The 25150-nt window shown below is 38.5% G+C and overlaps 1 protein-coding gene across 4 annotated transcripts in view; it reads right to left on the bottom strand.

Annotated features, from left to right (window-relative positions):
* The window catches only part of LOC6504951 (integrin alpha-PS2), a 40344-nt gene that overhangs the window by 7798 nt on the left and 7396 nt on the right, over positions 1 to 25150 (bottom strand). For all 4 annotated transcript variants that reach the window (XM_014904737.2, XM_014904739.2, XM_014904738.2 and 1 more), the window contains exons 3-7: positions 15732 to 15862; positions 13755 to 13852; positions 6602 to 6728; positions 1664 to 1725; positions 803 to 851 (exon numbers count right to left, since the gene is read on the bottom strand). In XM_014904737.2, coding sequence (XP_014760223.1) covers positions 803 to 851; positions 1664 to 1725; positions 6602 to 6728; positions 13755 to 13852; positions 15732 to 15862 — 467 coding nt within the window. The remainder of the gene's footprint in view (positions 1 to 802; positions 852 to 1663; positions 1726 to 6601; positions 6729 to 13754; positions 13853 to 15731; positions 15863 to 25150) is intronic.

The raw sequence follows: 25150 nt of genomic DNA, 5'->3' as shown, positions 1-25150 counted from the left end.
AAAAATGTGTATATCTTAGAGTAAGATTGTCAGGTTTCTTAAAAAAATACTAAATTCTACGCCTACGGCTACACTCCCCCGACTACACGACGGTACAATGCGACATGCACTAGATACATCACATTATATCAAGTTCTACGACTAGACTTATCATTCCGACTTCTAGACATACGGATTAGATCGTATATATAATTTTGTGAATCCAGGATACAGATCCACAGGGATCAAGTGTTAGACCCGCCGAGAGGGCATATTACAATACAAACATAAATGTATTTCCATATTATATAAAATAGTATTTAGGAACTTGGACAAAAACAAAATTAAACACACGAAATAGGGGAAAACAAGAGTGGAAAGGGGGTAAAATTGAATGCAATAATATTGTCTTATTTTTACACGAGAGGGAAATCAAAATTAAATCGATTCAGGTGGGATTCATCGGGGAAGCTCTAGGGAAAGGATCGAGGACGGGGACAAATGCTAATGATAAACAAGGATAACGAAATCAAACCATACTACGTGTGTGTTCTGTGGGCAAGTGTGGGGATTTAGGGGATATAACTTAAACGTATAACTTTTATAACTAAATACATTGGATAAATATCGGATTTCTCGGAGAGATGCGAGATACTAGACCGAAAAGCAACTTTGAAATACATATAGAGAACAGTAATAGTAACTCGTCTCGCGGGAAACACAAAAATAGAGAGGTACGGATAAACAATAAAAATAAAAATAGAATAAATAAAGAAGTATAACAACGGTATAGGCGGTACGAGTGGGAAAAACGTGCACTTACCTTGCCAGTACCAACTGCCAGGTGCGCCGATAAACAAGCGCGATCCATTCTAAAACAGAAGAAGCGGGTTACAAATATCCAAACACACAAAACTTATACACTGAGATGTATAGAAGGTGTATGCCTAGCGTCTGGTGATCGGATTGAATGCTGTGGATGCGATTGTGAATGCAAATGTTATGCCACGATCCCAACGAGGTGCCAACTAAACGTGCCCACGTCTGTCCTGCCCAGCCATTTCCATTCCAATCCATTCCATGCATATAATAACTCAATGAAACCAAAAAGAAAGGCTTCAGATTGGGCTCGGTTTTTAGACACACATTTTATTTAATCTCTAACGACTTTTAAATACCCTCTGGTTATGGCCTAAAAGCTTATGTTAAGGTAAATTCTTTTCTGAATTTATAGTCATATAAGAAATAAATATATTCTGAAATAAATATGTTCATATTCTCGTAGTCGAACCCTGAATTCTCAGATATTCTGGAAAAATGCTTGGTCCTAACAACTCATGATAATTTTATTCTTCCTATTTTTTAACTATTTATTCATCATTTTTAACATTTTTACTAAACAAGATTATTATCACCTAGATAATTTAAAATAGAGAAGTTCAAAATATTTTTGAGGAAAAAGATTGTGTGCGTAATCGAACTCTCAGCTTGAAACTTAAGAAACTCGAAAAAATAATAATTCCCAATACAATATCCTAGATATTAAAATGATATTTATGTTCTCTTATTATAAGCATTTAAATAATAAATCCATCAACCTCAACCTCCGATCTAACCAAGCCCGCTGCCAGATTAACCCCTAGAGACCTGTCCCGAATGTTAGGGTATATCCAGTGGTACTTACTCCGTTGATCGCTGCACTAAATCCGGCCTGACACGAGCCCTGGCGATGATAACCGTAGTTGTCTGGAACGAAAGAGAGATGGAAATTCATGGCATAAGTGAGTGATTGGGCCAAAAGGGAAAGGCATTTGGAGCGGCAGTGGGAACGGGAACGGGAACGAGACCAGGTCCAGTCGCAGTTGACCATTTAGGCGTTGGGTCTGATTCCGTCATAAAGCCCCCGAGTCGGGAGTTTAGTGTGTGGGACAATAAATTGCAAATAATTACCGATGCAATGCAATAAATTGCGCGGCTATTTGTCAGACGCAACTGGAGGGAGGGGGGCAACATAAAAGGATTAGAGCGCACACTGGCCCTGGGCCAGTTGATGGACATTGAAATGAAAGCACAACAATGAGCCAGCGATCCGCCTGGACTCGCCCCGGGACTCCCTTGCCCATCTCTGAACCGATTTCCAAAGCGGCAAACAAAAAGATCAAGCCGAGGCCCAAAGTGGAGACGCGGCAGCCACAAGCACATCCGCACACACTATATAACCCCCATCCCATGGCCCCATCCAATATCCACATCCAGGTCCCCATCCACACATCCTTTTGTTGGCCCCGCCTTTTGTTTGTTTGTCCGCGTGTCCGTTTGTCCGTTTGTTTGTCCGGCAAAGTGTCTGGCGAATGTTGCCTTGCTACCAAATACGAAATCACGTAACATCGGCAAAAAAGACTCAAATATGAACGATGATCGAAGATTTAGATACACTCTTTATAAAAACAATTTTTGTTATTTATGAGTCTTTAAGGCAGTTTAAATACTCTTTCACGGGGTGGTTCACTTCAGGTTACTCTATTTGAGTAATTTTATAAAAATTTTATAATTATAATAATTAAATATAATATACAAATTTAATATAAAATTAAATATAATAATTTTATAAAAAATATCGACGAACTCTTAGCTTTTCTTGAAATGTATAGGCCTTTTTTTGTTTTCTTTAATGGAGCCTAAATACTCTCTTTTAGATATCCAAAACTTTAAAAAATCTGATATCTCTAATTTCTATATTGAGAAATAAAAAAATATGTGTATATATTACACTGCCTCCGAAGTCCAACCCCGAGCTTTTCTTTGAAATGTATGGCCTATTCTTTTCTATCTTTACTGAAGCTTAATTTCTCTTATTCTTATCATTATTATCATTATTAATCATTACTTATTATTAAAATTTTGATGGCTTCTTATAGTTTTAAAATTGAGTTCTAAGCTCTAAAAAATAAACATATTTGATTGCCAAATTGATTAGAAACATAATTCTGAAAATATTCAGTTTATGTCAGTATTTCAACTGTAGGATCAAAACTAATTAATAATAATTAAATAATAATTAAAAATTAATAATTAATAATTATTACTATTTATAATTTATTTATTTATTTTTATATCTTTAAAGAATCCCCAACCAAAAAGTAGAGTATTACCAGGCTGATGTTGCCTGCGCGGTTAAAGCCAGGCTCAGAGGCGCTCAAAGGGAAATTGGTAAGACGAGGAAACAGAAAAAGGCTACAAGGGGGTGGACTACGGGGACTGCGAGCAAAAACAACTGAGAAATCAACAGGCAGATCGTGCGTTTGATCAAATTAAACGATAACAATTTGTCTCGAAGTGTTTCAATTTGAGCGCTGCGACGGCAGCAACAGCAACAGCAACATGTTGCTGCGGCAATCGCATAAGTCAACTTTTTTGTGGTAGAACAGGTAAAGACACTCGTACACTTAGTACTCGCACTCGTACGTGAGCATACCCAAGGCATTGTCTCTGCCGTTGTAGTAATTCCCATAATAAAAAGCGTCTTCGTCTTGAATTACAATTAGTTTTTAGCAAGGGCACGCCGAGACGTCCCTATCCTTCTGCGTCCCCAGCTCCCCTGTCTCTTCAGACTGGGCCTGTCCACTCCGACGACTGTTGGTGCTTTTCTCCATTCTACTTTGATTTACCCCTTTGTTTTCGGATACTCTCAATGGGGGTCTAATCACTTAGACAACAAATGTGTCATGGACTTGTGGCGATTGCTGATGTTGCAACCTCTTGTCCGCTAGTTAGTCCGTCGGTTTCAACATTAGTCTTGTTTGTAGATCACTCTCAAGTCCTTCGGGATAAAAATAAATCTGTAATAGCATCTATTTCATAATATTTCCCGATTTCCTTTGTCCGTCTGTCCATTTAAGCACTTTGTCCGCTAACTTGTCCGTCTGTCCGTTGCATTAGTCTTATTTTCAGACCAATGTTAAGGCCACCGGGATAAGAAGAAATCTGTCTGTGGATATATTCCAAAATATTTCCAATACTTCATCGTTTACTCTGTCCGTCTGTCCGATTTGGCACTTTGTCCGCTCGCTTGTCCGCCTGTCCGCTACTTTTTCTTGTAAATCTGTCAAAATATATTTTAAATAAAGAGCATATATAGAATATTCACAGGGTTCATAATATTATTTTCAACCATTGTCCGTCTGTCTGTTAGTTTTTAAAATAAGAATAAGAGTCTCCACAAACATATAAGAGCATCCAAAGTTCGACCTTTACAAAAGGTTTCCCTTTTTTATTTGTAATTCTTTTTTAAATATATATGTTTTTTGCCCGTCTGTGTTTCGTTTAACTATTTAGTTTGGCATTTTGTGCGTTAAGTTGGTATTTATTGCTTTCAGCGATGTCGGAATGTGTTGGGGCCACTGTCAGGATGAGTTGCCTCTGCCGCTGCTGCTAATCATTTCACAACAGCGGCAGCAACATCGGCAACATTGGCGGCAGCATTAATAACGCAACAACAACGAGACCAATGGGAATCGACTTGGCCCTATCGAGTGTGCTTAGAATCCATAAACTGCCCCCGGTAGCCCCCACGGGCCTTCTAGCACTCTGGATTGAGTAATCGCCCCATCGTTCAAGGCAACAAATCCAAAGAAATGAACTTGTTCTTTGGAAAAATTATCCTAAATTTTATGCATTTTATGCATCGAATTATGTTTTTCAGAGCCCTACAAATTGAAGTTTTTATGGGGGTTACATGGAATTCTATTGAATAGGTAATAACTTATAGGCTTCAATGAGATATTTTCTATTGGAAGTACTATACTATATGCCATATAATACTATACCATGTACTATTTACTACTATACTGTAGTATAATATATATATGGATGTATCCTTCTCAATGTGACTGTTAGTTTTAACTTAGCTTGTAGCTTTTCTTTTACTTTTCACTTTTTTCTAGTAATTGATTAATCTATAGTAAGTATCATATATATTAAGTAACTAAGTAATTAATCTATATTAATTACTTAAGAAAATATAGATATATAGTCCGTATAGTTTATAGATACAAGAGGAATCTTGCTTTTCTTATAATTCAATAAATAATTTAAAATCTATTTATTTTTAGAACTCCAATCTTCAAATATTTCTAACTCCATCCCTAAAACTGTAGCTTCAAAAGCAACATTCTTGGCCAATTATTTTCAAAGTGAATCACTCCATTTGATTCAGACGAGTGGCCCATGTTTGTATAGATTTTTGTATGCATTTGCAATAATTTCCTCCGACATTCCTAGAACCAAAAAGCAAATAAGCAATAAAGCCCAGAGCCAGAGCTGTGGAGGAGCAATTCTTCCGTATGAGGATAAACTAGTTCAAGAGTCACAACCCCCGACTAATGGCCATATGCCAGCGGCCTCGATGAGGAACACTCATACCTAGGCGAGTCCATATATCCGTATACATAGACCTTATACTTTCTAACTTGAAAAAAAGATATATAGCATGCTTTGCATCTGCGAGGCGATGCTAAAAATACTGACACCTCATCGGAACTTTGCGGAGGTGGAGGCGGCTGCTGTGTTTGGTGGCGAATGCCACATGTGTGTATACACACACCTCCGAATATATACACCGATTTATATAGACCCAGATATAGTCGGGTATAAGGCGATGACTAACCAAACAAATTTGGCAGGCTGTCCCAAAGGCAAAAAAAAAAAGAAAAAAGAAAACAGAAAGCATCGCCGGGGAAGCTGAGGAAGCTGGGGAAGAAATCAAGAAAAACAAATTTCCCGCTCCGCATGAAATAAAACTTTGAACATCAGATTAAATATTTTTAGATATATACAAACATCGTACTACAAACTATTTAGGGATAGAGAACCCGTGTATTTTGTCGGCTGTCAAGTAGCATAAATCTTTCATTGGAACTTTCATTGGCGGCGGGTTGGGAGTGGTTACTAGGTGGGTGTGGGTATTGGGGTTTACGATTTGATCTCTCGATGGTTTATATTTCCAAATGACGTCAAATTAGTCACCGTCTCTGGTAAATAATTCTGACAATAAGGGCGATTGTGTTGGAAAAATGCAAGAACATCCATAACGTGTCATCCTAATTGATATTTTACATGAAAAAAAGCAACAGTTTCAAGTTTATTTCTTGTCCTAAATTAATTTATAGATCCATTTGAGGGGTACACCTTTATGGGTGATACAAAACATAGGTCTAGTGGGAGATATTTTGAGTAGTTTTTCATTTCTGAGGAACTAGTGCCTCGAACCATTTTCACATTTCTTGTCCTTCACAGAAACAAAAGCCGAATAAAAGGACTCCCTTCGCTTTTGCCAAAACCCATTCTTAAGTATTCTTGTCACTTTCCACCTTAACCCCGTGGTTTCCGACACTCGATACCCACGAATTACCCAAAATATAAGCCCAAACAAAAGTAAACCAGAGAGAACGAAAGAAAGTCATTGACTGACAGCTTTAATTTCGCTTTTCTGGGGATTCCCTGAGGCTCAAATTACGGAATCACACCGACTCAGGGGTTGTATTTTTGCGTCTGGTGTGAGTTAATCCCGTTCATACAGATCCAAAGTGATCAGTGTGTAGAGTAGGTGCAATGATATACTCACTTGTACGGCAGGGGGAGACCTCGTTGAAGTTCTCAAAGTCGTGGGTCGTGAAACAGGTCCCCACGGGGTCGATTCGGAAGGCCTTCGATGGTGTCATCGAGTGGTAGACGTAACGCGGTGCGCAAGCCTGCAATTGGAGATTTTAAAAATATTTTAAATACTATTTAAAACATTATAGGGTATAAAATGTGTATATATTGGCTTCCAAGTCATTCTCTTAATTTATATAATAAAAATTTATTGTAGTTAGGGTTTAGAAAGGTTTTTTTCACAAAAGAAATCATAAAACGTTTAAAATATTTTCAGTTAAAATATGAATAATGCTTCCTGGTGATTTCTGTGACAATATTAATGTACAAATAAATTAATATTGAAATTCACCCAATTCCCATTTTAAAATCAAAGCAAATATAAATGTTTTCTTTTTTAATAATGACAGAACTGTAGACCTTAGGTCTATTTTTCCTGGTAACTGACTTTGTCTTAGGGATATTAAACAATCTCCGAATAGATCATCTTTTATTTACTGTGTGAGAGAAAAGAAGCCAGGGTCGAGCATGGAAATTATTTGGTGAAGATGTGAGACAATGGCAGGCCAACGGCAATGGAATCGTCATGGAGCGTCGTTCCTCCCAAAATGGCCAAAGCGAATTAACAGAGCTCATGCCCCCCAAGAACAGTGGTGCTTGGCCCCTGAAAAGTATTGCTCAGATACAAAATTAGTGGGTAAATTGTTGGAAGGAAATTGAACCAGATTTATCGATTTAACCGAAAGTAATAGAAGGCCAAAATCGTTTGAAGAAATCACTTTTATAGTCGATTTCGATAAAAAAATTTCATGAGTGAGTTTCGATATTTTTATGATCTATTTACAATTCGATCTTTCGTTTAAATGTTTTGAAAACAATGGAATACAAAGTGTTTTATTTGTTTATTTGCACTTTAATTTGAATACTTTATTTATTATTTTTTTGCAACCAAATAATTTAGCTTTTAACTACTAAAATAAAATCTTGAAAAAAAGAAAAAAATATATTTTAAAATTTAAGTATCTTCGATAACTTTACAGCCATTTGGGAGGTTTTCAATAAAACTGAATTTAATAATTTTTCGCTTTCTGTAGACTGGGAACTGTAAATAAAATTTAAAAAAATATATTTTTTCGATTACTCTGAAGCCAAAAAATATCGAAAAACATATAATTCGAAAGAAAATGTCACTGTGCGTGGGGAGTGGGACACAACCTGGCCGTCGCATCGCATCGCTCCGCATCTCTGCCATTCTGTGGGTTTATATAGTTTTATAATGTAAGTATAAATGGCTGGCAGTTGGACATAAAACACGCACGGGACTGAGACCATGGCTCTGCGGCCAAATATGGTCAGCCGTTGCAGTTTGTGGCATGAGGCAGCTGGGGCAGCACTAGCACCAGCACCAGCACCAGCCCCAGCACCAGCGGCATGGGGAATGCGGCATGAGGCATGAGGCATCAACATCAACATCAGCGTCAAGATCTTAGGCCGTTCCATTGTCTCCGCACTGCAATTACTTTTACAAATTTATACATATTGTGCCATTTATGGCAACCTGTGGCTCTCTGCCTTTCTGTATCTGTCGCGTTTTCCTCTTATTTTCCATTTTTTTTTTCCTTTTTTTGTCTTATTTTCAGCGCGCCACCCCCTCTGGAAACTCTGACATAAACTCAAAATGACGCGCTATCGCCAAAAATGCATGCTGATCGGATATCGGATGGGATTCGGATTCGGATTCGGACTCGGACTCGGACTCGGTTTGGGCTTTGGAATCAGGGGAAGGAGAGACCAGGCCGGGGCCATTCAAATGCCCCATTGAATCACAAATCTATGGGCCAGGCCATATTATGCAAGCCCGATCTGAAATGGGCAAACAAAAAAATCACAGTCCTGCTATTCGGGCACTGTGAAAAATATTGTTGATTATTAAAATCAGTTTTTGAACCTCAATCAGTTAAATTATAGTTTTTTCTTTATTTTCCAGCCTTTCCCATTTTTTTTGAACATGACAGTTGTATTTATGATATTTATTTTGCCTTAGACTTTTGATTAGTCTTTGTACAAAAATAAAAAAATAATACAGTTAGTGAGTGAATAAGTCAATAGTAGTGAAAAATAAAACATTTTTTAATAATAGTATACTTTTAGGTGACCTTTTTCATTTCATTTTCTTGTTCTTTGTAGGAGAATAAAATTTAATATCCGGTATAACTACTAAATATCAAACCTTATGTTGAAATTGCTTCAAAAAGAAGCTCTTATCCCTTAAACGTTATGAAGATTTTAAGACTTTTCACAGGTAAATACCCCTCTTAAAAAATTCTTAAACATATATTTCTTGTTAAAATTCCCTACAATTTCATATTCTATAATTTCTTTCTGTATAATTTTACAATTTAAAAGTGTCAGTTGCCATGAAAGCAATATTTAGTTAGCCCTAAAAATATATATATTTATTTTAGATAATATTGCTTAATCTACGGGATGCAATATATCAGCCAAGTCAAAAATGGGATGCAAGAATTTTAAGTATTTAAAGCTTTGATAAAATCTGCTTTTTTGTTGCTAAAGTTCATCTTAATTCTTTAAAGTGCAGCCGTAAAAAATGGAGAAATAAAAAAACGAAACCCGGGGAGTCGTCGGAGGAGAATCGCCAGACAATCGACTTGCCGCTGGCCACTCGGGGGAGCGATGAACAATTCAATTGCCCAAGTGGACCATTGTCCATGCCATGATCAATAAGTTAATAGCAATTTCCTATTAAAAACTTTATTATCAGTTGGCCAGAAGAGGTTCCTGGCAAGGGGCAGCCCAGGCCCTGCAGTTCGCGGTAAAATAGTTAGATATGCAAATGAGGGGAGACCCGAGACGGTTGGACGGGGAAAATGTTTGGGGCCAAACAGGTACCCCAGCCAGTTGATCTTCTTCCAGGGCAATGAAATCAGAAATGATGGCCCAAATGGTTATGCCTTTTGGCCAAGTGTGGCGTAGTTTTATGCCATTTCGGGCTTAGTTTTGTATTTTTTTCCACCGATTTAGTCATTTTCCAAATGCAAAATGGAGCGAAACCGATTGGCGAGGAATTTATGATCCCGGGGTGATCTCATCTGAAACATCTGCCTTCTGCGTTACATTTTTCGTTACAAATCCAAGCCACTTTCAACAAAATTTACTTTACACTTTCCAGTAATTGCCTTCGCCTGCAACTCGTGAGTTATTAATTCGATTTTAATTGTTTCGAATGTGGGTCAAGGATCGCTCCCCAGTTGGATGCTGCGCCAAAAATAAAAAATATAAATAAATTGGAATGAGATCAGACTCGGACTCCGAGCAATTAAGACCGCTTGCCGAGTGGGCGGGGTCGTGGGTGTAGGCGTGACCGCTGACCACAGTGTCCAATATCGATAATCAACGGGGCAGTCAAGGTGACATCACTGTGAACCCGCCCCTGCCTCTCGCACCTTGTGCTGCCGTCTCCTTCGCCGCCAGATGCCCCGAGCTGGGGGCATGTGCCGCATGTCGTGCGGTCCCGTTCCGCTACGATTTTATAATTCATACCCATTGCCGCTCTGGGGGCAAGTGTACACTGTACTTGGGGTGCTATTATAGAAGTTCTAACATCTAGACGGTTAGTTTTTGGAGATGAGATACTTGTACAAAATATTTTTTAAATCAGGACCAGAATTTGAACCGTAAAGATTGGTTTAGATGGTTTAGAAACGAGGTATCCTCCAGTCTGCATCATTTGCACTTCCTTTGGTTTTTTTGTGTTATCCTGAAAGTTGTTCGATTGCGACATGATCATCGACACGATCTGCGAAATGGCCAGAGCTATTGAGCCCGAATGAGGCCTGCAACCGGGATATAGGCATGTGTATATATTTATTCGCAATATCTGGGCAGAAGTATAGCGAATGAGCGGGGGACCTGACATGGGCCTAGCCAATGACTTTCCGTCCGCATCTGCATCTGCATTTGTATCTGTATCTGTATCTGTATCTGTATCTGTATCTGCATCTGGCCCAGGGCCTTTCGGCAGATATTCCCCGGCATTCTGGCAGTGGTAACGTCTGCATGTCGACCATGTCAAGCGTGTTGACTTTTGACTTTTGCTGTTGCTGTTGCTGTGCTCCTGCTCCCCCAACAACGACGGGAAAAAAATCTAAAAACAACATGAAACGAAGAAGTAGAACCGACAACGGCGTCTGCAAAAGTGCAGTTTAATGTCTCAAAAATTTATCGTTGGCGTTTCGGTATGCACTCTGCTCCAAACATGGGCAATAAACCACATGAAAAAGAGATCCAGCTAAGAAACAAAAACAGAGCCAAGCACAACAAAAGCCCAAATACAGACAGGGACCTCAAAACTACGAAAAACAAAACGAAACCCCCGAAACGAAAAGAAAGCCCGAGCAGTCCAAACAAAGCCCCAAAAAACTCCTCCAAAATATGTTAGGCTGCCAAGGAAATAAACCGGGAACACGACAAAACAATTTGGTTATAAAGAATGGAATTGCTTCGCCTGCCAAAATGCCAAAAATCCACAGAAAATGGCCAAAGAGGGATCACTTTTGGGGTCACTTGGGGTTAAACTAGACACTGCCATTCGCCAAGAATGGGCAACATTTTTATAACATATTTTTAGATGATTTCGATAGACTGTGTCAAGCCTCGTACTACCCGATAGTTTGGACCTATTTGACAAAGATTTCTATTTATGACAGACATGTGGACATCTGAGCAGGATAATTTGATGATTCTTTAGAAAAATGCCCGGATTAAAAACCAATTTAAACCCTTTTTGAGGAAGTCTACAAGTTGGAATTCGACCAACCAATGGAATTAAATTGAAGTAATCGTAGAACTTGGTGTCAGGGTAACCTATTTCTCACACCTTAGTCCCCGTGACGGAAACCCCATGTCCCCATAACCCAACGACTGATGTAATGCCAGATGATGTAGTCCTGCAATTCTGTGGGGCTTCACTCGACACTTTGGAATCAATCGATGGCCTTCTGCCGCCCAGATCCTGCCCAGGCGGCTCCTCCCCTTCCGGTTAATGGTCATTTGAAGGCCAGTACCAGGCCCAGACCCAGTTCGAAGTAGCAACTTGAATGCGTGGCGGAAGTGACCTGACCTGGCCAGGTCAGTAAAAAAAATAGCAAAAAAGAAATAGTGTGGTGGGGTAGCATAGAACTGGCCCAGTACTGGCCATCAATGTTAACGGCTCTTGGTGCGCCAGGGCCAAAATCAAATGGGCCAAATCAAAGTTAATTGAGAACTAAAGTGAAAATCAAATGTTTATGGTGGGTGGGCGGTCAACAAAAGAAGCCAACGCCAACGCAATTAACCAAAGTTGCGAGTCTCCAGGCCAGGGCGCACCTTCAAGACTCGTCCCAAATCAGGCAACCACAAAGCACCAAAGAAGCATTGTGGCACTGGAGCAAAGCACACTGAAAGAAATTATATATAGTACTGAATATTAAATTCAAAGAATGCCAAAAAAACAGGATCTTGAAAGAGGTAATGGCTTTACTGTTTTACTATTTTTTATACACATCCTGGAAGTATATAATATCATAGTCATAAAAATTAATTTAAATAATTAAATTAATACATTAATTCAAAATGCTATAAAATGTATTATTTAGACTAAACAATTCCACGTTGTTCTCAAGCTTTTAGACCATATATGGATATGATACCCGCTACTACATCGGAATGGTTTCTAAGCCAACTAAGCTAAGTATATGAATTCTTTAGTCCCTAAACTCTTCAATAGAGCCCAAAATTTACATTTTTTGTAATTCTTTCCCTCAGTGTAACAACAAAGCCAACGCAGAAGTAAGACTATCTGAACCCTGGTATCTAAAACCGTCTGGGTTTTCTTTTGTGGTCGACTTGACGCAATCCAGGTGAGCCAGGTGAACCGCAGCGATGACAAAACAAACCGAAACAGAAATATGAAAACCCAAATCCGCGTCCGAATCCGAATCCGAAACCATTGAGAACTTTGTTTTCATTTTCTTCTCCGAACACCCACTGACATCTAACGGCGAACGCCATAAGCTCAATAAAAAGAGCTGATTTTCTTGGGAGATTTTCCAGTCGTAGGGAAAGGTGTCGGTTACCGTGCCAGGTGGGCGACTCGCTGGCTATAAAGTGCTGCTATATATATTTATTTTTCCCTTGCACTTTCGATGTGATTTGACATTTTAACGAGCTCTGTCGCTCTGGCGATGATGCCATCATCGATGCACATTAAAAAAAAAACCAAGACCAGAAATGAAAATCAAACAGGCAACTTTTCTGGGCTGTGGGTGGAAAATGGAAAGGGGTATTGGGTTCTCCAGTTAGTGGGTCACTTGCGGTCTGCGGAAAATGAAAGTATCTCACTGTTTCGGATTCTTCGGCGACCTCACACTCTGTTTGCCCCATAAAGTTGACTTTATGCATTTTAAAACACGATAATGAGATTTTTGTGGCAATAAAAGGGGGAGATAAATACGCTGTGTTTGGTGGGAATTTATGGTCGATGACATCTTAAAATACACAAGTTAGTAGGGTAGTTCTAAAGTTACCCTCTTTTCTGTTTTTAATTACTTTCAGTTACTACTCCAAACTATAAAGTTCCAAGGGAGGGTTTCATTCTCGTTAATCGGAACTAAAGTTCAGAATAATGACTAAAATTGCATTTGCATTTTTTTGATAATCTACGGACCTAAGCCGTTATATTACCAAAATAATAAAAGAATTAAATTTCTCACGCTCTTGGATGTAAAATTATGTTTAAAGAATTTTTAACTTTACATTTCTTAGTGGTATTTTTTGTTGAATATTTATTTTAGACGTATTTATGGAACAGAGTTTATGAGATCTTATGATCGTAATTTATTGAATGGCTTCGATCTCTTAACTGTCAATTTACAGATGATCTATTTTATTATATCTGGCCACACTTTCCTAGACTTTCTCTTTTATTTGGCAACGCTTGGACCATTTGGGAATTTTAACTACAGAAAAATGTGAAAAAGCGCAGATGCTTGGATCCATATACGTTTTTTAATTTTAATTTTACAAATTATTGTATGAAAATTTTAATTTTGGTTTCTTTTACTTACCACAACCATGTCACTGTTGCGACCAGTGGCCACCGTAGCTCCCAGCCATTGATTCGACTTCCTGTCCACAATCTCGTGATCCGAGTTCCGAATGTTTCCTATTTTCATACAAAATAACATCAAATTTAATAAAATACTTAAAAATGACAAAAAATATAAGGGCGGACGTCTTAAAGAGGCAAATGAAAAATTGCAAAAAATAGAGGGAACTGAAAGCCAAAGTCAAGTGGACTTCAACCATATTTTCAAATAAAGAATCCACGGAGACAGTGAAAACAAAAGCTCAGAAGCCACGAAAATAGACGGAAATGAGCAATTTAGTGAAATTAATATGTATTTTAAGGAGAGGACGAGGAAAAGCAAACTAATTAAGCTACACTGAGAAATAAACACAGACACTTGAGGACAACGATGATGGTCACTTCCGTTTCTCGGTGATTTATGACACAGTGTTTAAAGGGGAGCCCTCTCGACGAGGAAGGTGACACAGTGGGGATTTCATTTTGTAAATTGTATTCTTTAATTCAATTATGTTTGGCTTCTTTTAAATCGGGGGTGCAACTGTACAGAGTTTTGTGGGTGGTGCTCGTGGATATAATGAGGGGATGAATGCTGAAAAAATAAATTCATTTGATGGATGATTTCAAGTTCAGGGCTAATTACAAGAGATGAGTGTGGCGAAATAGAATACGAAAGATTGATGGACAGTAATTGCAATGAATGGAAATGAATTTTAGCACAGTTTTTTGACATTTATTTAGGGAAATATTTGACTTATAAAAGACCATTCATATTATTTGGGGTTGGAGATTGTGTTTTAAACAATGAAAAAAAGGTTTAGGAAATGATTAGGAAAAACCACATCAAAATATTTTAAATATCAACTTAAAATGTAAAGAATTTAATCGACTCTCTAGAATTTGTAATTTATTAATTAAAAATGATTAAATGGAGAAAGCAGTCACTGACCACGAATGTTGAATAACATTTTTTTTTAATCATAGAAACGGCTTGAACTAAATACTTCAACTCGGAGTCGTGAGAAAAAATGAAAACCATCGGATAATAGGGAATATTTCAGTGTATCGTAAAAATTTATGAAATAATCTTAGAGTGAATAACGATTTTAGCTAATGAGTGACTGAATCATGGAGTGAATCATTACAAGTGAGTGCATCGTCTAAAAAAGAGGAATTTTGGGACGAACCTGCCAGCTGAATGAAGCACCTGTTGCCTCCTTTTTGTGTTTATTTGGGCATGATTTTTGGCAGAAATTTATGCATTATTTTAGCGTATTACGGAAAGAGCTGAGGGCCTGAGACACACCTCCCCACGAGCACTGAAAATCCATTAAGGCGACGTGTCAATAACTTCTCTCCCAAGGTAGCTTTTTACGGCCCCCGTCCCAGATGCCAAGTCGAATTGCATTTTAGGCATGAGTATTTATGGCAGACAGACCAAGACTCCCAGCGACTGCGGCCACTGACGGTTTAATGGCAAAAATATGCAAAAACTATAGAAGCAATATATATTGCATCATTTCGAATGCAGAAAGGAAGTGCCTTCGCTCGCCAATGTAGGCGAATAAATTTTATTATTTCCGTTTTATGCCCAGGATGTTCTGCCGCAGGGAATTGTCTAAAAATATATACTTTTCTGTAATTTTTTCCTGCATTTCTGTGTTGCGCCGCTGCCTGCATTTCCCCTCGAATTCATCGCACTTTGCATACTAAAGAGTTGCGCATGCGTGCTGGCCATAAATAAACTAATTGCGATTTGTGCTCCTCTGGCGCCAGCTTGATGGCACTTTCGATCCGACTCCCGGGGAGCCGGCGGCAGGGCCGGGGAAGTGTTAGCTGGCGCCACATTCCCCACTAGAGAACCCGCAACTTCAGGCCCACCATCCCAGGGGCACGGAGAACCCATCTTAATGGGCCTCTGCAGCTCCGAGGAGAGTGCTTCCATTATGGCTCTTACCTTTCGAATCGAATTTCACAAATTTGCAGTCGTCGTCGTTGAGGCTGCATCTGAACACGGCTCCCGCCTCCGACACGCCCAGTTGATAGCGGGAAGTGTCCAATTTCGGGGCACCCACAATCAGGGTGCAACTGCAATTGAAAATAAAACGCAAAGTTTATTTAAAGTTAGTGAAAATTAAGTTTTATGCTTCATATAAGTTGTGGGTTATTCTTTTTTATTCAGATGGCATGGCAGCGCTTCAATCCTATCCTATAGGATCCTACTCCCCTTACTGTCTGACTCTTAAAGTTATCTTATCATTTTTTCAAAACAAGATTTGGAAAAAGGTAGATGGGGAGAATTTCAAATCTGAATCATAGATCAAATTTAGATAGCTCAGCTGACTCATTGAATACTAGTCAGTATTACTCAGCCTAATATTCGGACTCATTATTTTGGTTTTTTGTTATGGTCATATAAGCTATACTATTATTATTGCATATAAGTTTATCTATAAAATCTAATCTCTAAACTATGTGTCTTTATTCGATTATTCAAAAGAAATATATTGAATACACAAGAAAGAGACCATTATTCTCTAAAAAATCTTTAAACATTTTTACCTTTCAAGAAAAATTATTGGATATTTTGAATAACTCAGCAGCAAAATTTAAATTTGGCCCAATTTTTGGCCAAAACTATAACAGAGAAAACTATACCATTACAAACTATATAATGGAAAAGTGCGAACTGGCCGAATAATCTAATCTAACCATTTATGAATCAGGGAACTAGTCCCCGTCGATCTGCATCAAAGGAAGCTTAATATTCTTAAAATTGTATTTTCGCCCTATTATTTGGCAAAACCATGATGGTACTCAGTCTTCGGTATTTTGAATATTCAGTCCTCGGAGGAACCCCCATTAAAGGGTACTTTGCAGAACAAATTCAGGGAAATGGCTTAGTTTTCGCCACCGAGCTACCTATTTCGGAGAACAAATGTTTGAACAAATGCCTGCAATTACCCGAGCAGAGTCAACTGGCCATCATCCATCAGTGCGTCCTTAATTCGATTCCTTTAACACTTTAAATTGGTAGAGTCCCCCCCCCCCCCCCAGAAACAATGGCTGCATCTTGCAACCCTCTGTGGCAACGAAACCCCGAATTTCTGGACACTGGCTCTCGATTCTGGCCGGATTCTGGTGGTTCCCCTGGTGGCTCTCTGGTGGTTCCTCGGGCGGTGGCTCTGAAGTGGTGCAAATGCAACATGCAACTCATTGTGGCACGCACATTGACAGCTGTCATTAATTCATGAATGCGGAAGTTCGGCGAACAAAACCAAATAAAAGGGTGCTGGTGCTCTCCCTGGCCAGGCTTAACCCTAGGGTGCCCTAAATGGGCCTTTATTAAAATTGGAAATAATAAAACGGAAAGTGAATAATGGCACTGCGAGAAAAGTACTGTGCGTAGTAACTTCTAATTGATTTTTCTCTACCAGAATAGAAAAAAGAAATAATTATATTTGAATAATTAATTAATTGATTAATTATTAAAATTTTTAATAAATTGCAGAACTCATTAAACTCAATTTCTTTCAGTGCATTCACTACAAGGCCAGCCGCAAACGGTCCAAATCAAACACACTTGAGAGTTGATTAAAAACGGGCTCTGTCCCGTGCCCGCCTACCCCTCCCCCCTCCCTCACCCCTGCCAGCGGACTGCCTCCCCCACCCACCATGCCCCTCATCGATCCGCCCCCTTGTTCGCCGACCTGCCCGACCAACGGCCCACATGCAACAATTTGACGCATGACTAAAGTAAAAATCGCACAGATGCGTGAAACTCGAGAAGGGAGCGACCCAGAGAAGATCGCGAACTGAACTTCCTATGAATGGGCAAATCGATGCACTGAGAGAAAATTAGGCATTCAATATGTTTGATTCTATGTATATATTAGCCAGGAATTTTCTTTAATGTTTTTACTTTATTATTATTTCTGTATTTATTACTCTAGAATAAATTCTAGTTTTTTTTCTTTAAACAAAATATGTAAAGAAAGAATTTTAATATAACTTTTATTTTATTTTAGTAAATTAGATATAATATCAAATAGTAAGTCTAATGGATTAACAATTGGATTAGAAAGCTGGTCCCTGGGACCTTGCACTCTTTAATACAATTTTTTATTTCAAACTATGAAGGCTTTTAATATAATTCCACCCTTTATTTAAGAAAAAAAAAAACATTTAAAATTATTTTTATGAAATAAACAACATATTTCGTCTCTTAAAAGCACAACCTATAAATCATAATCTTAATTTTCCCTTCTTTATGTGGGGAAAAAGTATATTTGTATATAATATCAAACAAATATTAAGGTTTAAGAATCATTTTCAAAATCATAATTTATTTTTGTGAACAAGTGAGAATTCTGGTAAGAATACCTTGGTGTAGAAATCGGTAAATAAATTTTTTAAATCTAAACAATGCCCCTATTGGTTTATTCATTCTCCAAACATTTCTTGCAGTGTCTTTGGAGTAAATAGTAGAACCCTCAGATGAATGGAGCTGTGTGCCTCATGCCGCTTACAGTGGCATTTGGCTTGCATTAAAATAAGTCTGAAAATAAACAAATATGCAGCTGCCTGTGACTTAAAAGTGGGCTTAATAATTAAGGTTTTTGTTTGGTCTCTGCTGTTCTAATAAAAAGCGTAAATAAAAAGCTCGCCTTGTATCTTTGTATCTGTTGGATGGCTGACATCATTGGCGTTCGTCGAACAAGTTGTCATGGCGATTCGATCAGTCTCTCGCTCGCTGAATTCTCTGCGTAATTAATATTAATTTATGGACAAACAAACAAAAAATGCCACAAGCTTAAACGAGTTCCCCTCTGCCACTCCTCCACACTGTTTTCGGATATTCATTTATTTATTATTTCGCTTGAGGGGGCGCTCATAAGACACATTTGCATCTCGTTCGATGAATGAATAACGCAACCCCCTCAAAAGAAGCCTTTCATCAATAGATGATTAATCCCATTACTCACTTGAGACATTACATCCGATTCCAAGAACTCCACTGAATGGCAATATTTATTTTTTGAATATTACCAAAAATGCATTTTTATCTTATTAGTCATGATCATAGATCACTTTTTGGTGAGTATTTAGCGACTGTGATGGTTTAACCTGTTGGGAATTCTAGTGCCGAAATATCATCTCATGCCCTTGCAATTCTCAACAAGTTCTAGCAGCGCAAGCTTCAAAGTTCAGGAAAACGATCATGTCGAAACCAACAGACAGATCTTGGAGCTAGAATATTTCATGAAGGGCAAGTCGCGTTAGGGAATTAATTCGTAGGGTCATTGCGCTTTATTACGCTTTTTATTACTCGGTTTAATTATTGAATATATTCCCTCGCCTCCCATAAATCAGGCGAATTCCTCTGATTTGAATATCTGATCTCTCGAATACCCCAAATGCAAAACAAATTGCCGAACGAATTGGGAGCAGTCGGGCATGGCGAGTTACGTAATTTTTTTAATTTGAAAATTGAAGAGCACGCGCCTGCCTCTGAGCCGCTTCACTTTTCAGCGATGATCATTGAGGCGAAAAGAGATCAGAGCACCCCGGTCATGATCAAAACAAAGGCAGAGGAGACAGGAACACGAAAATAAATAAAAACCAATGACAATGCCGGCCTCCAAACAATCAAAATCAATGCAGGCAATTGAAAAGTGAAAAATAACACGGAACAAGGCGCCAAGCCAACAAAAAGCCGATTGTTTTGAATTTGAATTTGAATTTTTTCATTACGCCTCCGGGGCAGCCGCCAACTGGAATGTCTCAATTTGTTTGACCCTGAAAGGATAGGGCTGGGATAGAAGAGGGTAAGGGATCGGGATCGGGATCGGGATCAATTTAAAGACCAATTTCCCGCACACATGTCCCTGGAACAGTTCAGGGGAAAATGTGTAAGCCTTCTGTCGGTTTCCGTGCCTTGCATTTTAAGGCTGCACTCTGACTTCAGGCTCGGAATGGAGCGCAATAAAAATAATGTTTTAAAAATAACATTCTTCGATAATGGTTCTGAGACGCTTCCGAGTTTTCAGGGGAATCCGACAACAGAGCACATATGCCAGCCATTCATTCATGCCACTCGACGATTCCAGGATGTGGCACGAGTGAGAAGGCAGCTCTCAGGGAAGGGCTCAACTGTATACGGTGTACACGAGTGTTTATTTTTATCCCCTGGCAGATCCTAGTCCCGGCTCCAGATCGAGTCCCAGTTCCAATTCCCCGTCCGAGTCCCGGCTCCAGGCCCCCGTCCTGACTTCTGATTTCTGATGTGTGATGTGGGTGCCTCCTGTTGCTCGTGTGAAGCTGCGCATGCTTCCTGCCCCATCAGGCCACACTGCTCGGCAGAAGTAAGCGGACAAAGGTGTACTGTTCGGATACTTTTGGGCAGAGATTCATATTCGAGTGTTTGTGCTTCGGGGAAATTGGGAACTAATGTTATTGAGTTTGTTTTATGTACTAGCCGGTAATAAAACATTAAATAATAAATCAGGATATAATTATTAGCCTCCAGATACTATAAGGCAGATAATAATTAAGCCATGTATGAAAAAACAGTTTAGGAAGAGTAGGGACTTGCACCCTCCACTTTAAAAGGATGTGCACTAGTGCCATATTTTGTAATATGTTACTAGTAGATTGCTTACTACTTCATTGACATCAGTTATGAATTTCATGACATTTCGATTCATACAACAAGAGTATTGCATTTCAAATGTTAGTGTTTGGTAAATCGGTCAGAGACAAATACAGATTGTGGAAAGAATTCGTCCTAACAGGCCGGAATGTGCAGAAGTTGGCATAATGTGCCATCACATCTTCCGCGCGTTATAGCTGATGTTTTGATCAAAAAAGACATTATCCCTTTCCATCATTTTCCCGATCTGGCTCCATGCGACTACTATCTGTTCCCTAAACCGCATTTGATGATGAAAGGAAAGTGGCACATTGAAGCCATTGAGAAGGCCTAAAGACTATTCCAATAAAGGACATGGAGAAGTCCATGGATTTGACAACTTGTTGAAGCGATTAACGAAAAAGATTTTTTTGAATAATATTTCTTTTGGAATGGAGGCTGTATTCGTTTAACATCTAGAGGTCATCTCAAGAGATCTATTTCCACATTTCAATTAAACGTTTGATTATTCACTTAAGAAATAGTATTATATTCCAATCCAAGTTATATGTTTGTACCGACCACTATTTAAATATCCACCACTTGCGAAGTGATCATAACTTTTTGTCGAAATTCACATTTTGATGCAAGATGGCTCTAAAATTCATAACACATTTCCCAATAAATTATTGTAAAAATAAATCCTAACCATTAATAAAAATTAATTTTTTAAACCAAAAAACAGTGGCTTTGAGCAAAAATTCTAGTAAGTTTTGGTAATTTTTATACCCTTGCAGAGGGTATTATAATTTTGGTCAAAAGTGTGCAACGCAGTGAAGGAGACATCTCCGACCCTATAAAGTATATATATTCTTGATCAGGATCACCTCCTGAGTCGATATGAGCATGTCCGTCTGTCCGTTTCTACGCAAACTAGTCTCTCAGTTTTAAAGCTATCGAGTTGAAACTTTGCACACACCCTTCTTTCCTTTGCAGGCAGTATATAAGTCGGAACGGCCGGGATCGGTCGACTATATCCTATAGCTGCCATATAACTGATTGATCGGAAATGCCGTAACTTTGGTGTTTTTTTAGTTAGAGGGTTGGGACTTTCCACACATGTTATATTTGACCAAAATATCTTGTGTGCAAAATTTCATAAGGATCGGCCGACTATATCCTATAGCTGTCATAGAACGATCGAAATGGGCATAACTTTGGTGTTTTTTAAGTTAGAAAGATGGGATTTGGTACAGATTACTCTTTTGGCAAAATAATTCGATATGCCAAATTTCATAAGGATCGGTGAACTATATACGATCCGCTATGTATCTAATAATATAAGATTCGTGGCGCCACCTAGCGGACTGCGACTGAACTGCAAGGGTATATCTTGTTTTAACAAAAATTCGGAAAAAATAATATATACACAATAAAAACATAAACAAACAAACATATACAATTTATACCCGTTTTTATTTTATAATAAAAAGGCAAATAATGCAGATAAATACAATTTGGAGTAGGTATTAAATCAAATAAAAACTTGAAAAAAAAACAAATTTAAAGGTAACAAGAAAGGAAAGCTAACTTCGGGCGGAGTCGAAGTTGATATACCCTTGCAGTTGAGTCGCAGTCCGCTAGGTGGCGCCACGCATCTTATATTATTAGATATATAGCGGATCGTATATAGTCGGCCGATCCTTATGAAATTTGGCATATCGAATTATTTTGCCAAAAGAGGAATCCATTGAAACTCCCATGCTTCTAACTTGAAAAACAACGAAGTTATAGCATTTCCGATCAATCAGTTATATGGCAACTATAGGATATAACCGGCCGATCCTTATGAAATTCGACAAAACAGATTTTTTTTCCAAAATAGAATCTGTACCAAATCCCATCTTTCTAACTAAAAAAACACCAATGTTATGCCCATTTCGATCGTTCTATGACAGCTATAGGATATAGTCGGCCGATCCTTATGAAATTTTGTACACAAGATATTTTAGTCAAATATAACAGGTGTGGAAAGTCTCAATCCTCCAACTTAACCCTCCAAAACACCAAAGTTATGGCATTTCCGATCAATCAGTTATATGGCAGCTATAGGATATAGTCGACCGATCCCGGCCGTTCCGACTTATATACTGCCTGCAAAGAAAGGAAGGGTGTGTGCAAAGTTTCAACTCGATAGCTTTAAAACTGAGAGACTAGTTTGCGTAGAAACGGACAGACGGACATGCTCATATCGACTCAGGAGGTGATCCTGATCAAGAATATATATACTTTATAGGGTCGGAGATGTCTCCTTCACTGCGTTGCACACTTTTGACCAAAATTATAATACCCTCTGCAAGGGTATAAAAATATCTCAGATTAAGCCGCTCTCTTGGGTCGGTCAGGAAGCGCCCTCCGATTCAAGCCCCCTGAACCCTGACTGTGGACGGAGACTGTCCATCAACCTTTAAAAAATGCGAAGGGGTGCCCTTCAAGCAGAGAAACAGCAAAGTCAGAACCGCACCGATCGAGTCGAACTCGAGCCCTCCTCGACTTTTCGATTTCCGATGTGGGTGCGAGGACTCGCCCGAAAGTGAATGGGAAGAGTAGGGGAAAAAACGAAAATAAATAAATAAATAAAAGTGGAAAAAGTAGGAGGCGCTGAGGGCGTGTCGGCGCTAAACATGTGTGCGCCTCGAAAATACTATTCCGCTTATCCCCGGAGGTCTGGGAAAATGGAAACCCTTGGCCCACGTGACAGTCCGTCCGGTCACTGTAATGACATGCTGCGCACAAATGTGTTTTAAGCCGGTTTCCCTCCGACTTTCCATTGTTTCGCGGCCCGGGGCGTGTGTGGTTTTCCAGCACCTTTTTTTTTCATTTTCCCAATTTTATTATATTTTATTTAACACGCTACACACTTCCGTTTTTTCCGTTTGGGACTTTATCTGGCCAGCTGATCTGCTGGCGATCGCAGATCTCCGATAGCCATCCACTATATTGTGGCTTGTCTGTACCTCTGGGCCTCTGCAATCAAGCGGCAATTAAGGCGGCCCAGGCCGGGCCCAGCCAACCGCCAAAATGCCAAAGTATCTGGGCTCAGAAGGCACACTGAGCGTAAAATTGTGCTAGCGCGAAGTATGTTTTAAGCCCAGAAACTGCATAGTTTCACACATTTTTAGTCTATATAAATAAAAAAAAAACAAGAAAGGAAAGCTAACTTCGGGCGGAGCCGAAGTTGATATACCCTTGCAGTTGAGTCGCAGTCCGCTAAGTGGCGCCACGCATCTTATATTATTAGATATATAGCGGATCGTATATAGTCGGCCGATCCTTATGAAATTTGGCATATCGAATTATTTTGCCAAAAGAGGAATCCATTGAAACTCCCATGCTTTTAACTTGAAAAACAACGAAGTTATAGCATTTCCGATCAATCAGTTATATGACAGCTATAGGATATAGTTGGCCGATCCTTATGAAATTCGACAAATCAGATTTTTTTTCCCAAAATTGAATCTGTACCAAATCCCATCTATCTAACTTAAAAAACACCAAAGTTACACCAATTTCGATCGTTCTATGACAGCTATAGGATATAGTCGGCCGATCCTTACGAAATTTTGTACATAAGATATTTTGGTCAAATATAACATGTGTAGAAACTCCCAACCCTCTAACTTAAAAAACACCAAAGTTATGGCATTTCCGATCAATCAGTTATATGGCAGCTATAGGATATAGTCGACCGATCCCGGCCGTTCCGACTTATATACTGCCTGCAAAGGAAAGAAGGGTGTGTGCAAAGTTTCAACTCGATAGCTTTAAAACTGAGAGACTAGTTTGCGTAGAAACAGACAGACGGACAGACGGACAGACGGACAGACGGACAGACGGACCGACGGACAGACGGACAGACGGACAGACGGACATGCTCATATCGACTCAGGAGGTGATCCTGATCAAGAATATATATACTTTATAGGGTCGGAGATGTCTCCTTCACTGCGTTGCACACTTTTGACCAAAATTATAATACCCTCTGCAAGGGTATAATAACAGAGGCAGTATAATAAATAAATTAAATCTTTTTGGGCCAATAATGATACAAATATTTTAAATTCGGAGGCACTTGTTCTTATTAAATCTTTTATGCCTTGTTTGTTTTTTACTTATTACAATTAGTATCAATTTCTTAATAAATCCGTTCTTTAATAAGACACTAGTCTTTATTAGACAGCAAATATTGCAAAAGATACATAACTAAAAAACTCCAGAATAAAAAAGTTTATTTATTTATATATATTACATTTAATAATGAAAATAATAATGAAAATATTTGCAAGTCAATCAAATTTTTTTTAAAGAAAAAAAAAGGAAGTAAAGTTAAAGTAAAAATTTTGAATTTAATAAAAAAAAATTTAGTAGAAACAAAAATGCTCATTTTTTAAAGAAATACTTGAACTTAATCAAAAACAATTATATAAATTATGAAAATAATGTTGCATAAATAAAACTGTTAGAGCCCCAAAGATAAAAAACCAAATGTAGATTCGTTCTCTAAAAAACTCTAAAAAACTTGCAAATTGTTAAATAACAATAATAATGAATTATTTGCTGCTAATTAGCAGAAAATTAAAAAAAAAACGAAGCGAAGCACATTTTAAAAATGATGAATATTTTTGACATTAATTACGAGGCCCGTTTTTTGTGGCTGTGTAGTGCGGCGTACGTATAAAAATTTG

This window comes from Drosophila ananassae, chromosome XR (genome assembly GCF_017639315.1).
Source record: "Drosophila ananassae strain 14024-0371.13 chromosome XR, ASM1763931v2, whole genome shotgun sequence".
Taxonomy (NCBI): Eukaryota; Metazoa; Arthropoda; class Insecta; order Diptera; family Drosophilidae; genus Drosophila; species Drosophila ananassae.
This window is presented reverse-complemented; position numbering and strand designations above follow the sequence as displayed.